At 41.6% G+C, this 15,525-nt stretch overlaps 1 protein-coding gene across 1 annotated transcript in view; it reads right to left on the bottom strand.

Moving 5' to 3' along the window:
• ENPEP (glutamyl aminopeptidase) overlaps positions 1–10,584 on the bottom strand; it is a 61,286-nt gene extending 50,702 nt beyond the window's left edge. The window contains exon 1 of the mRNA XM_087724214.1: positions 9,642–10,584. Coding sequence (XP_087580340.1) covers positions 9,642–10,285 — 644 coding nt within the window. The 5' untranslated portion in view covers positions 10,286–10,584. The remainder of the gene's footprint in view (positions 1–9,641) is intronic.
• Between the last annotated feature and the right edge of the window lie 4,941 nt (positions 10,585–15,525).

Below are 15,525 nucleotides of genomic sequence, written 5' to 3'. Positions count from 1 at the left end.
CCCATTAGGGTGTGACCCCCCCCCTCAGGAGAGGGTGGATTATTACGTTGGACTATTACGAACTTAATACTATCTTGAACCTGCGCAACCCTATCATTTTCTAATTTTAACTGGTATGTTGAGTGCATGGGATTGTCTGGTTGTATGAATGATCTCACTTTTATTTTTATTTAGCTGTATTTGTGTTTTAATTCTATCAGTGAGGACTGCTTGTGTGAGAGTTTGAGTATGAATGATTCGGAGGACCTGGCGGGGCAAGCGGGGGCCATTGGGGTGGTTGGGGGAATTATGCCCACGGGAGAGAGTCGGAGCATTGCGGTCATAACAGGGAGAGGCAGATATGGCGGGGACTTTAGGGCTGGCCATTATAGGGGAAGGAGGGCTCGCTATATTGCAGAGATCCCTCCTTCCGGCCCTATGAGTCCCACTCCAAGGTCAGATGGCGTGAGCGATCAGGACCCTGGTCTCAGGCTGCTGTCGCTAAATGCCAGGTCTGTTATCCATAAGGCTCCCCTCGTCCGGGACTTGATTGTAGACGAGGGGGCAGACCTGGCATGTATTACTGAAACATGGCTGGGCACGGAGGGAGGAGTCCCCCTCGTAGAGCTGTGCCCAGACGGGTTTCAGGTGCTTCATCAGCCGAGAGCCCAGGGAAGGGGTGGCGGTGTGGCTATTGTAGTCCGGGAGTCTTTAGCTCCTCGTAGGATCCCTGCTCCGGAGCTTGTCGGGTGTGAGTCCCTGCTAGTGAAGTTGGACCTCAAGGGTCAAGCGGGTTTGCTGCTAACGTACCTGCCTCCCAACTGCGTTGCAGCGGCCCTCCCTGCGCTCCTCGAGTCAATAGCCGAGCTAGCAATTGAGTTCCCTAGACTAATGGTTCTGGGGGACTTCAATTTGCCTTCGCTCGGTGAACACTCTGATGGAGCGCAGGAGTTCATGGCCTCCATGACAGCCATGGGCCTGACCCAGGTAATTCGAGGCCCTACCCACTTGGCAGGACATACACTCGACCTCGTATTCCTCTCGGAGCAGTGGAGTTATGATCTTGGTCTGAGGGGAAATGAGATCATTCCCCTGTCGTGGTCAGACCACTACCTACTGAGGCTAGACTTCCGGAGGCCAAACCCCCACCGTAGGGAGGAGGAACCGACCAGGTGGTTCCGCCCCAGGCGACTGATGGACCCTGTTAGGTTCCAGACGGAGCTTGGGGTCATTCCAGATGCTCTCGCCCACAGTTCGGCGGAGACTGTTGCTGCGGCCTGGCACTCGGCGGCATCAGAGTCTCTAGACCGAATTGCGCCACTACGGCCCCTCCGGGTCAGCGGCTCGCGGAGACCCCCTTGGTTCACCGAGGAGCTCCGCGAGATAAAGCGCCGGAGGAGACGCCTAGAGCACCGGTGGAGATCCGACAGGTCCGTATCGAACCGAGCACTGTTGACAGCTTGCACCAAGGAGTATATTTGGGCATTGAGAACCGCCAAAAGATCACACATTGCCTCCTTGGTAGCGTCCGCCGAGTCTCGCCCAGCCGCCCTGTTCAGGATAACCCGCTCCCTCCTAAATAGGAGGGAGACGGGGAACCCCCTGCAGGGTAAGGCTGAGGAATATAGTCAGTTCTTGGCGGACAAAATTGCTCGGTTTCGATCGGAACTGGACTCCACCCCTGCAGATCCAGCTGGGACACAGGGGAATAACTTGGTAGACCATCTCTGGGTTGAGTTTCAGGATGTTGCCTCCGGGGATGTGGACAAGGCTATGCGAGCTGTGAGTTCCTCCACCTGCATACTGGACCCGTGTCCCTCTTGGCTGACTGCCAACAGCAGAGAGGTGACACGAGGCTGGATCCAGGCGGTTGTTACCGCCTCTCTTCGGGAGGGACACCTCCCCACCGCGCTTAAGGCGGCGGTGGTGAGGCCCCTCCTGAAGAAACCGTCCTTGGATCCAGCAGTTCTTAACAACTATCGTCCAGTCTCCAACCTCCCCTTTCTGGGGAAGGTTGTTGAGAAGGTGGTGGCCTTACAGCTTCAGCGTACCTTGGAGGAAGCTAACTACCTTGACCCCTTCCAGTCTGGCTTCAGGCCCGGTTACAGCACTGAAACCGCTTTGGTCGCATTGACCGATGATCTCTGGAGAGCCAGAGATGGAGGCTATGCGTCCATCCTGGTTCTCCTCGACCTCTCAGCGGCTTTCGATACCATCGACCATGGTATCCTTCTGCGACGACTGCGGGAGGTGGGGGTGGGCGGCACTGTTTTACAGTGGTTCTCCTCCTACCTCTCGGACAGGTCGCAGTCGGTGTTGGTGGGGAGGGAGAGATCGTCCCCGAGGCCCCTAACCTATGGGGTGCCGCAGGGTTCGGTTCTGTCCCCCCTGCTATTTAACATATACATGAAACCGCTGGGCGAGATCATTCGAAGGCACGGGATAAAATACCACCAGTATGCGGACGATACTCAGTTGTATCTGTCCGCCCCGTGCCAACTCAATGAAGCGGTGGACGTGATGAACCGGGGCCTTGAGGCTGTTAAAGACTGGATGAGAGCTAACAAACTGGTACTCAACCCGGAAAAGACCGAGTGGCTGTTGTGTTTTCCTCCCAAAAATTTGGCTAACGTTCCACCAATCAGGCTGGGGGGGCAACATTTATTCCCCTCAGATAGGGTCCGCAACTTGGGAGTCCTCCTGGATCCACAGCTGAGTTTTGACCACCACTTGTCGGCTGTGACCAGGGGGGCATTTGCCCAGGTTCGCCTGGTGCGCCAGTTGCGGCCCTACCTGAACCGGGAGGCTCTCACAACAGTCACTCGAGCCCTTGTGATCTCTAGGCTGGAATACTGCAATGTGCTCTACATGGGGCTGCCCTTGAAGAGCATCCGGCGACTTCAGCTAGTCCAGAACGCGGCCGCGCGAGTGATCATGGGCGCACCACGGTTCGCCCATATAACACCAATCCTCCGTGAGCTGCGCTGGCTACCTGTTGATCGTCGGGTGCACTTCAAGGTTTTACTTACCACCTATAAAGCGCTCCATGGTAGTGGATCTGACTATTTGAGAGACCGCCTCCTGCCAATCACCTCCCTGCGTCCCATCAGATCGCACAGAGTAGGCCTCCTCCGAATTCCATCCGCCAGTCAGTGCCAACTGGCGACTACGCGGAGGAGAGCCTTCTCAGTTGCTGCTCCGACATTATGGAACAACCTCCCCGTGGAGATCCGTACCCTCACCACAGTCCAGGCCTTCCGCACAGCCCTTAAGAACTGGCTATCCCGTCAGGCCTGGGGATAGGATTACTCTCACCCCGCCCGAATGTTGAGTGAATGTTGTGTTTTTATGATCAATTTTCTTTTAATCACGATTTTTTTTTTCTTTTTAAGTCTTGTCTTGCACTCCCTTCCCTTCACTGTTGTAAGCCGCCCTGAGTCCCCTCAGGGAAAAGGGCGGCATATAAATTTTCAATAAAATAAATAAATAAATAAATACAGAGTCAGCATATTGCCCCCAACAACAATCCGGGTCCTCATTTTACCCACCTCAGAAGGATGGAAGGCTGAGTCAACTCTGAGCCGGTGAGATTTGAACAGCTGAACTGCAGAACTGTAGTCAGCTGAAGTAGCCTGCAGTGCTGCATTTAACCACTGCGCCACCTTGGCTCTAATGCTTACTTATTTCATCTGAATAAAAAATGGATATCAGATACCTATGTCCCATGTCCAAATTAGACAAAGAATTAATTCTATAAAAGTAATATTGCTAAACTTTCAACACGTATTGGTTCTAATAGTTGGAGAATGGATGGATGGTTGGAGAGACAGATTGATTGATCAACACATATAACAAACAAGATTGCAATCAAAAACCAGGTTGCTAAGGGCTTTCAAGTGCCTTCAATGTTTGTGTGTATTTGTGTGTATTTAGAATAAGTTTTAACAACTTGTCAAAACAGCCAGGAACTAGTATTTCATAATAATATCATTCATCAATTTGAGTATCCTGTCTAACTTTGTCTATTGCTCAAGAAATGCAATCTAACAGCATTCTTGAATAATCTGGAATATTGAGCTGCAGATGTTCACCCAGAAACCTACTAAAACAAGTTGGTATAATGATGTTTCTTATATTAATTTATGTGTAGATAATTTAAGTTACTAAGGTAAACTGCTACTAAAACTGTTTCCAAAATTAATATTAAACATTTTCACATAGAGATGAATTATGGTTTATTAAAAGCATTGTGTATATTGTGCACAATTTCCAATTGTAGCAATTGATTGATGAGAACATGCAACCAGATTTGTCTCTTAAATTAATTCAAAGTGTTGGTTAATTTTTCAACCACATGTTTAGAAATACTGTCAACTGTATAAAAGTAAGGAAGGTCCTAAGAAATACAGAAAAAATAATAAAGAAGAAGAAAAATAATAGACTATAATTTCTCTGAAGCTTTATAAGTTTTCATTAAGAAACAACTTGTCAGGGTCCCTGACTTGATCCTTCAGTTCTTTAAATTCTTTAAAATTTAAAAACTGGACTTAAAACTTTGATTAGAACATGTAGCTAGGATTTTCATCATTTACTGATAAAATACAAAAATGTATTTTGAAATTCAGGCACCAATTTGACCTCTAGCTCTATCACTATTGTCCCAACAATGATGACCTGTTAGAAAATGAATTAGAAACTACATTTGGAGTAAATAACCATAGCAGAGACAGCTCATAAAATGCTATGCCATTTCCAAAGTCATAATAATGCTGTTGATATTGGAAAGGTCTTGCTCTGAAAAATGGTGATTGCTTTCCAAACCTATTTCTCATTCTTATTTTTTTAGTCAGCAATCATTCTCTTAAACTATTTTGAGAGGGATATAAAGCACTATGAAGTGGTATATAAGTCTAAGTGCTATTGCTATATGAAATTTTTCATCATCCACAGCCTCTTTCACTTCATCATTCCAAAAATCATTCTTTTTCAGGCTTCCTATTAGTACAATTCCACACACTTTTCAGGCTCTCTATAATGCCATTGTTTTCATTCTGTTTCAAATAATTTCCATGTCCTTGTTACTGATTCCTTCTGTCACATCAATCATACTTTTCAATTTATTCCTTTCCATGTGTACATATGAATTAAGTCACACACAATACTGAAGACAAATAGATATTTTGAATATGGAAGAAATATATGAGGCTGTACATTCTTTTCAAGTCCCAAGTAACGTGTTTCCTCAAAAATAAGACAGGGTCTTATTTTCTTTTGACACCCAAAATACCACTTGGCCATATTTTCAGGGAGGTCTTATTATTTTTGAGGTGCAGGAGGTGGCGAGCGTTGCTGTGTTGCAATATTTTCAGGAAGAGCTTATTTTCAGGGGAGGGCTTATTTTAGTGCATGCACTCAAAAGCTTGATTGGGCTTATTATCCTGGAAGGTCTTATTTTCAGGGAAACAGCGTAGCTACATTTAAATAGGTAAGTAGTTTGTCTTAGTTGGTTTGGGGAAAACCTACAGTTCTAAACCATCCCGCCCAAATAATATTGTCCAGGCTTTCCTTACCCTACAACTCCTAGAATTCCCAGCAAGAAGATAATGAAAGCTGTAGCCTCAATACATTTGATGGGTGCTAGGTTAGAGAAGGCTGATGTAGACAAAATTAGAATTATGTTCCAAAGTACCCATTAGTACATACCAAAATGTGGTGAAAGCACGTTTTTACATTACTTAACTGTCAAGTGTATGACAGCTTTGTTAGGGGAAAAGGATTCTTTACTGGTGCTGTTACTGAGTACATATCCCTTAATGGTTTTGAAAGGAAGACTAAGATCAACAAATGGATAAGGCTTCCCTTTCAACTCCTTTTCGTCTATTTAGCAGATTACCATAAAACAGATGTTCCCTCTTCTACAGTCTCTATGTAGTCCATTAATTGTCACATGCAGGAGGGACTTGGCCACACATACCCTGCGTGTGTATAATGAGAGCAATCTTGCTTTTTTTTTTTTTAGTTAACATTCTGCTTTACCGATTCTGTGCTCACAATCCTGCCTCACATCTTCATTTACTCTAAATTTCTTCTTGCAGTCGTAGAGTTCAGAGTTTCTTCTGATTTTCAAATCTCTGTCCATTGAACAAAATACAGACTGGGGTTTATGGTTCGTACTAGAAGTTGAAAGAGTTCATGGATGGAATCAGATAGTGCTAACTAACTACCTTAGAAACATAATAATTAAGACTACAATTTAAGGCATTTCTACAGCATTTCAGAAATCAGAATACAATCCACAACAGGGTCTTTGTAGAGCTTGTGGCACCACATGACTTACACAATTTTCAGCCTGACCTATTCTTCTGAATACTTCATTAAATTTCATTTTATTAAGAAAACAAATTTCTAATTTTGAAGTCTCCACAAGCATTTCAGTACAAACATGGCCAAACAAAACAATACATATTGTGTATATCTGAATCAGTCTGTGGAAAATTATTTGTTCTAGGTTTTAGATACAAATAATGATTAATACTATGTCAGTACTAACATTGCTTCATCAATCCCCAGTTTCCTATTTACAATTATGACTAAACATGGGAATGAAGGATGAAACTCACTCAGACTGTCACTCTTCCAGGCAATATATCCAAATGGCATTGGATAATGCGAGTTGTAGTCATACATCTGGAAACCATGAGATTGGGAAAGGCTGGACTAGGCACGGAAGAATTCCAAACCTTTGGTTTAATATGGGAACATTCACTGTGATGAAATGAATTTCCAATTGAACAATAGCTTGTAAGATTTTCAGAAACAATGCTCTCTATGCTGTAAACTTCTACCATAAATGCAGCCTGTTATGAAAGCCTGCAAGATAGAATTATGTTCACTGCAGGGAACTTGCAACCACAGCATCCTTAACATATGGCTGTTCAGCTTTTGCTTAATAGGTCCTCCCCAGAGTGCTCTCTTCCATCATCTAACAGCTCCTGCTTGAAATTTCCCTAATGTTGCAATTTCCACTCATCGATTCTAGCTGAGCCTTCTGGACAGGAGTGGGTTCCTGCCAGTTCTAACCTCTTCTATAGAAGAGGTTCCACAAATCTACCATGCCATTTAGAACTGGTTCCGGCTCCCTCCCCCCGCCTGGTCCACACCATGGCATGGTCCACACCACACTTGCCCCGCCTGTCGCTCATTGATTGGCTGGCTCACCAATTTCCCCGCCCTAAGAGTCTTATCTAAACCTTAAAGTCTTAAAGCTGTCAAGTTTGAACGTCCCTGGGGTTTTTTTTCTAAAGGTTTAGGGGTGCAAGGGTCTTGTAACTTGACCGCTTTAAGACTTACGTGCTTCAAATGCCAGAGTTTCTGAGCCAACATTTTGGTTGCTAAGCAAGAGCGTTGTTAAGTGAGTTTCACCACATTTTACAAGTTGGCCATGCCCACCCAGTCACATGATTGACAAGCCATCCCACCCGGTCACATGGCTGGCAAGCCACTCCCACCCGGTCACATGGCCAGTAAGCCACTCCCACAAAGCAGGCCACGCCTACAGAAGAGGTTCTAAAAAATTTTGAAACCCACCACTGCCTCTGGAGCAGCAAAAAGTAAGCCTATTTTGAAATCTGATTATTTATCAAAGCATTAATAACTTGAGCAGAGAAACAAGTGCTAAAAATATTCAGAGAATAATATTCTCTTAAGCTACATACCTAGTATATGGAATTTGCCAGCCAGGTAATAGTTGGATTGAAAATGGGGCTTAAATGGATTGTCTGTGCCCTTATTATGTCCAAAAGGCTGCTACTGTGGCATTGGAAAGATAAACTCAGGGCCTCATATATTCAATGGATGGAAGACCTGATTGTATTTGCCATCTATGAATGGAGTGCCTATAAGACTTTGTACGGACAAGTATAATTAAACATGGGACTTGTTTTTACAAAATACAGTAGGTTAAAAACATGACAGTTAGATAAATGTATTAGAAATATATGAATATTTGAATGATATTTGTACTAGATAAGTACATGTAGTCCTCTATTTATAACAGTTCATTTAGTGACCATTCACAGTCACAACAGCACTGAAAAAATGACTTATGACTATGACAAGAGCTGTGGTGGCACAGGGGTTAGAATGCACTACTGCAGGCTACTTCTGCTGCCTGCCAGCTGCCTGCAATTTGGCAATTCAAATCTCACCAGGCTCAAGGTTGACTCAGCCTTCCATCCTTCTGAGGTTGGTAAAATGAGGACCAAAATTGTTGGGGGCAATATGCTGAGTCTGCAAACCGCTTAGAGAGGGCTGTAAAATACTGTGAAACAGTATGTAAGTCTAAGTGCTGTTTCTATTTTTCACACTTATAACCTTTGCAGCATCCCCATAGTCACATGATCAAAATTCAGGTGCTTGTCAGCTGACTCATATCAATGACCATTGCAGTGCCCCAGGGTCATGTTATCACCTTTTGTGACCTTCAGACAAGCAAAGTCAATGGGGAAGCCAGATTCATGTAACAACCGTATTACTAACTGCAGTGATTCACTTAAAAACTGTGTCAAGAAAGGTTGTAAAATGGGCAAAACTCATTTAACAACTCTCTCACTTAGCAACAGAAATTTTGGGCTCAATTATAGTGGTAAGTAGAGGACTACCTGTATAGAATCGTAACTGCTTGCTGTCATGATATATCATATCATATTATGTTTTTTTTTCTTTTTCCTTTGTTGTATTTTTTTTTTACTTTTTAGAAAGCAATAGCTGTAGAAATTTACAGCGTAGAGAACATTGTTTCCAAAAATCTTACAAGCTATTGTTTTATGTATTTTTTTCTGTGACAATATATTTATTTCTATGATAAATGTTTTTGCATTTTGTTCCTTTTTCCCTCTTTTTGTTATTATTTTAAAACCAATATATATGATTTCCATATATGGACTCAGATGTTGAAATGTCTCTGATGGACACCCCTCACTACCAAACTCCCGTTTCAAAAACAACAACACTTTGAAATTGTGATTAAGAGATTGGGAAGCATTAACCAGATTCCTATCTCACCTTCCACTGATACATTTCTACATACCTAACAGTAGTCAGTTCTTAATCTGGATGCTGCCAAACAATTATACATAAACATACCTTACAGGCAACAAACGGATGAAATTGTGCATTAAAAGTGGGGGGGGGGCGGGGGAGAGAAGTAAGGCTTCCTGGATGTATTTTCTACGAAAACAAGGCCATCATTGTATAAATAATGAATTTCATTTATAATATCATAATAATTTAAATTAAACTACCAGGCATATGTTTCCAGTCTTGGAACATCTGTCTAACAATATAAAAGTATGATTAAGAATAAGATAAAGAAAGTTATAGAACAAAAGCCCAAGAGATACGTGCTTATTTTGTTGCCCTTGCATTCTGTAAATATGTGGTAAATTCATAAGCAAAACTAAACCATATTCCCACAACCACCATCTCTCTCCTCATTGTATCTTATCATTATCCCATTATTGGGTTCCTTAATATTCGTTATATACACACACAAGAAAGATCACAGTTTTGTGGTGAGGAAAGAGAAGGTGTAAGGTGGAGAGAGAAAGAGAAGAGCCTTGTGTGAAAAATAATAGTGCAAAAATGTTAAAAGAGAGATTTACTTGGTCTTTCCATTCTCCTCATAGCTTGTTCTATAAAATCCAACCAGGGAACCATTCAAATAGCCTTTGAACTTCATACTCAGGACATAGTTGCTAGGACGTAAGTCTTCTTCGGCCTCTATCACCACATATTCATACGGTTCATATCCAAAACAACGCTTTATCGCAATGACCTGGCCCGAGGATGTCCTGAGCTCAGGTATTTCCGTGATCTTTGTTTCTCTCAGGTGAAGCCACAAATGCCTTGTTGTCTGTTCTTTCAAGCTGATGGAGATATTTACCATTCCGGTGTACACCTCAGCTTCCATCTCAGGAGTCAAGTCCAAATCGTAATGAACTGGCTGAACATAGTTTGGCAGCCTAAAATTAATCCAGGGTCCATTTTCATCATTTTTGGCACTGCAAAAGACACTGGGCTCTGAAGGAGGTGTGACTTGTGGAGTAGTGGATGAGTGGGTGGGTGGTTTTGTTGACACTTGTCCATTGTCTTCTGGAGGATAGCAGACCTCAGGTTTTAATCCTAAACCTAATCCGAGTCCCAAAATTAAGGCCACAGCAGATACCACTCCACAAATAATGGCCACGTGCTTGCCTCTCATACAATACATTTTGGATGACTTGTCTTCAATATCCATTCCTTGCATCTCCCACTGTGCTTACCAAACTTAAAACTTAAAACAGACACATTAAGCAACAGTGCGGTGGCTTGCTCACTCTCTTCTCTCTCTTTGGCTGAAGGGCTGGATTTAATAGGCAGTCTCTTCCTCTTTCCTTCTCATCTGCTTTTGCTTGCCTCTCTCCTCGGTTCCCTTTTAGACAGTTAACCCCCCCAAAAAAACTTTGATTTTTTCCAAAGGAAAATGACTGGAAAGCAGAAGTCGGTTCAGGAGAGAAGAAAGAGGGAATGCATACAGAAGAACTTTGTAGCTGCTCCCGATTTGCCTTATAAGCAGCACAACCCCACCCCCAGCTCCTCCTGCTCTGGTCAGAGTTAAATATAAAACAGTGCTGTGTTAATCAGCAGTTGGAGATGATCAAATGCCAAAGCTCCGTCAGCAACTTTCTAAAAGACAGCGCACTGCTCGAGAGGTGTCGCTGATCAAAAATCTCAGCTTTTGTAACTACCTTTACCTTTCTCATCCAGTTTCTTTTATGAGCAGAATTCCCCTTGGACTTCCACCTCACGTATTTCGGGGTTGGGGGGGGGAGTCCACTTTCTTGATTTTGAAAAAAAAAAGTCCTTTCCACTTCTTAAAAAGTTTCTGTCTGGGTTTTCCAAGTGGATGAGCTTTGCTTTCAGTTCTCCTACACTCTGTTATTCCATGTGGTTATAGAAAGAACATTAAAGCTGCAAATGCAGCTTCTTTTCTTTTCTTCTTCTTTCTCTTTCACCGTCTGTTTCAGACAGTAAATGTCGGCTCTCTCTCTCTCTCTTTTTTCCCCTACACACAGGAAGCCAAATGTAATCCCCAAGAATCCACTCTAATTTGCATACCGAGCAAACAGTGGACATACACGTCTGATTTAGCTATTTGTGGTTCACACTGTTTGTTCAAAGAGATAATTTGGGTACTTAGAGCAAAGATGATTTCTGTGGGTTAGTCTGCACGTTACAAACATCAGAGCAAAGGCATGAAAAATAAATTTGACATGCAAATGATTCTTATCCCAGGCATGAATAGTTTTTGCAATCTTTGAAAACTACGCATTTCCAAGAACCTATTCTTGCATTCCAACGAATGTGCCAAGAATAACCTCGGGATTAGAGGGGCGGGGCAGCTGGGTTGCACATTAAGGTTCATCTTTTTTGTATTGAGAGGCAGAGTCTGAACCAGAAGGTTTTGCAGGAATATGGACTTGGAAATTTGTTACTAAATGAGATCACTTTGAAATGTATACCACTGCTCATAAATAGTAATTTTGCAGAAAGATGTCATGTTTAATAGGACAGGTAGTCCTCTACTTACAACAATTGAGCCCAATTTTTTTTATCGCTAAATGAGAAATTTGTTAAGTGAGTTTTGCCCCATTTGAGGATTTTTCTTGCCACGTTTGTTAATGGAATCACTGCAGTTGTTAAATTAATAACACGGTTGTTAAGTGAATCTGATTTCCCCGTTGACTTTGCTTGTCAGAAGGTCGCAAAAGGGGATGACCTCGGAACACTGGAACTGTCATAAAGAGTCAGTTGTCAAGCATCCGAATATAAATCATGTGTCCATGGAGATGCTGCAACGGACATAAGTGTGAAAAATGTTCATAAGTCACTTTTTTCAGTGCCGTTGTAGCTTTGAATGGTTGCTAAATGAACTGTTGTAAGTTGAAGACTGCCTGTACTATGTAGAGGTCAGCTGTTGTTCTCTTATGGGTTCATTGAAAGGCCCAGCTTGACAAATGGTGCATACACTTTCACAGTGTGTGAAGGAAGTAGAGTGCCAGGGTAGCCTAGTGGTAAAGACACTCAGAAGGTTGAGAGTCCAATCCTAGGTATTGCCAGTTTTTTCTCTCCTAGAGCGCAAAAATAAAGTACCTGCTGTGAATTCCACATGGCATCAGAAAGGGCATTTGGCCAGTAAATGCTCGGCTCCATCCACATGCCTTGACTTTAATCTGAATAGGGACTACAGGGTGGTAAACAGGGAAGTAGTGTATAAATGAATGAGTAATGGATTGACAGCAAGTCCTTTGAATTGTGGCAGGAGGAGGAAGATTAGATCCTGAAAAAAATAGAAATAGAGAGGCTTAAAGAATAAAGGGCACTGAGTGAAGGTGTGTAATCACATGGTAGAAAGAAGGGTTCAAGGACCGTTTAAAAATAGAGTTAATGGTGTTGGCGTGAGAAGTTTCAGCTCTTTTATTATATCATATATTTCATTATATCATATATTTAGTCAAGGCTATGGTTTTCCCAGGTGCAATGTATGGCTGTGACCGTTGGACCATAAGAAAGGTTGAGCGCCAAAGAATTGAGGCTTTTGAACTATGGTGCTGGAGAAGACTCTTGGACTGCAAGGCAATCAAGCTGGTCAGTCCTAGAGGAGATCAAGCCTGACTGCTCTTTAGAAGGCCAGATCCTGAAGATGAAACTCAAATACTTTGGCCACCTAATGAAAAGGAAGGACTCACTTGAGAAGAGCCTGATCCTGGGAAAGATTGAGGGCAAAAGAAGTGGACGACAGAGAATGATGTGGCTGGATTGAGTCACTGAAGCAGTTGGTGTGAGTTTAAATGGACTCCAGAGGATGGTAGAGGACATGAAGGCCTGGAGGAAAGTTGTCCATGAGGTCACAATATTTAATTTCTTTGTCTTATTGTTTCTTCTCCAAACAATGCTTACTCTGAAAAGAAATATCATGATGGGTATACCTAAACATATCTAAACCTAGCTGTATAATATTGTCCTGGGAATTAATTTAAAGTCAAGTAAGAAATGATGAGGCTACAGCTTATTAACACGCATTTGAAAAAAAAGCCATTCTATTATATAGTACACAACAAAACCTGAACAGAAATAAGCCTTTCAACAGTCCTCGGGACAAACTATCAAAATATGGGTAAAGTTTGGATTCCCTAGTCATAAAGTGTCCCAGAAAGGCTCTTCAAATTAAGATAAAATAGCCCAATTGCAAAAGTGGGCACCCAAAAGCAAGAATTACAGTAGAATTATGGAGAATATTTTTTTTATTTCAAAAAGTACTAAATGTTTAAAGCTGAATTGAGACGGATATCCAGATTTTCCACTTCCCTTTTCCTCTCCCCTCCTTTGACTGCTAAAATTATGCTGATGCAACCACACTATACACTATTGTAATAACATTATCATTTTATAAAGATTGAGTAACAGGCAGCAGAAACAGACAGAGGCTGGCTCTTAGCCTTTGTGACACAATCCACTGATTCAACTCGATGGTGCTTCCAAACTGACATGAACTTCACTTTCTCATTAATTCCATGTCTAATATGGAGGGGACATCGCAGGAACTGATATGCATTCATAGCAGTGCACAAACAGCTGTAAAATTTGGAAAACAGTAAGCATTTTTATCTTGCCCAAGCATAGACATACAGGAAAATCTTCCCCTGCATATAAAAGTACTCTTATCTTGGTGCCAATCCAGTGACAAATATCATTTTTTTAAAAAAGGATTACACTTGTTATTATTGGCCAAGTTTAATGTAAACAGCTAATATACTGCTCATATATGATATCCATTTGCTAAACTGGAAAATCCCGTTCTGATGTAAACTTATTTAAATGCATGGTGCAAAGAATTAAGGACCTTCTTATATATTTCATCACTTGTTTTCCTTAACTTTTTTTCATCCTTAGCTCAAGAAATATGAAGCAATAAAGTAACCAATGAATTTTGCAAACCAGGATATAGGTAGTTCATGCGTATAACTTTATATTTTTTAATGAGTTCTTGTTTTCATTTTGTGGCTTTCATAGTAATATTTTAACAATAATCTAGAGGGAAAAATATAGATTTAAAAAACACAATGACAAGAATCACATTAACATCAAGGGTGGGCTGCAACCAGTTTAACAACCGATTTGGTGATCATGCGCTTTGCGTGGACGCCTAACACACTTGCACACCATTCACAATACAGCAATTTGAAGCTCAGCTGCTTACCTTGTAAGGCAGCCTTGGTGAGTAGAACAGTGGAAAAGTGTCATGCAAATCAATTGAGCCAGAAAGAAAGAAATCTAGGACAGAATAGGGTAGGGGCAGGGAGCTGGGCCAGCTGATCGTCGGAACTGTCTTCTTCAATCTGGTTTCCTCCAAATATACTGGACCACACTTTCTTGGAATCTTAAGAAATTTAACCTCAACAGCCCCAAAGCTGGGAGAGATGGCTTTATTGTACCAAGAGGAGAAATGACTGAATCCTTTGCACTTTGGATTTAATGCTTTGGAAGCAACAGTTGAAGTGCAATTGATGGTGAACAAGAGCCCATAGTCCCTAGAACAAACAAGAGGGACCTGAATAGTACAGATAAGTCATTCAATTGTCTCTAGCAGTGTTAGTTTGCTATTAGTAAGGACTTTTGGTGATAGATAAGAATTTTGTTTCCCTTTTCTCAGATTCTCTAAGCAGGGAAAAACGAGTAAGAAGAATAAAGAAAGACAAAATAAACTCCTATTACGCAAGCATACAGAATTACGTAAGTCCTTAAAACCACTTGTGGTGCCAAAATACACTCAATCATCTTAGTAATTGTGATAACTTAATCTAATGACTGAGAATCTTAGAAGCTGAGCACTGCATGTCTATTGACACAACCCAAGTACTGTGCAAACTATTACTTTTCATCACACTTTTTCTCTTAAACTTTCTCAGCTCATCATGAGTATTAACTAGTGGAAGAAAGAAGGTGAAAAACAGCACATCTAAAATAGACGTATTTATTTATGACAAGAAAGCTATTTACATTGATAGATAAAACCTTTGGCACTTAGTTGGTTATATTGGCAATTAGTGACTAGAAAATACTTAGCAATTGTTACAATTGTTCTATAAAAATTATTCTGTTTTTTGTATTCCAAAGAAAAAAAATATTTAAGAAAGTTTTCTTAACATTTAGCTGGATTTCCTATCCCTGGTTTTCTTGTCATCAAATTCAATATTTCAAAGAATTTAATAGACTGTACCTGTTCTGGTAGGAATTTATATCCATCGCTGACCACTATCAGACTAAAATTTCAAAAAAGGCGATTTTTATTTCTCTATAGTAAATTAATTAAATAATTTGTAAGTATGCCCATTTCAAAATGCCATGTTTGCCGGTGAACCTGAGTATCAAACAAAGGAAACCAATTACAAGCAATAAATAAACAAACAGGCCAAGAAGGTATACTGCATCCTCATATGTGCAGAA

This window comes from Thamnophis sirtalis, unplaced genomic scaffold, assembly GCF_051295495.1.
Source record: "Thamnophis sirtalis isolate CommonGarterSnake01/CBP01778 unplaced genomic scaffold, rThaSir2_p1.2 scaffold_10, whole genome shotgun sequence".
Classification (NCBI taxonomy): domain Eukaryota; kingdom Metazoa; phylum Chordata; class Lepidosauria; order Squamata; family Natricidae; genus Thamnophis; species Thamnophis sirtalis.
This window is presented reverse-complemented; position numbering and strand designations above follow the sequence as displayed.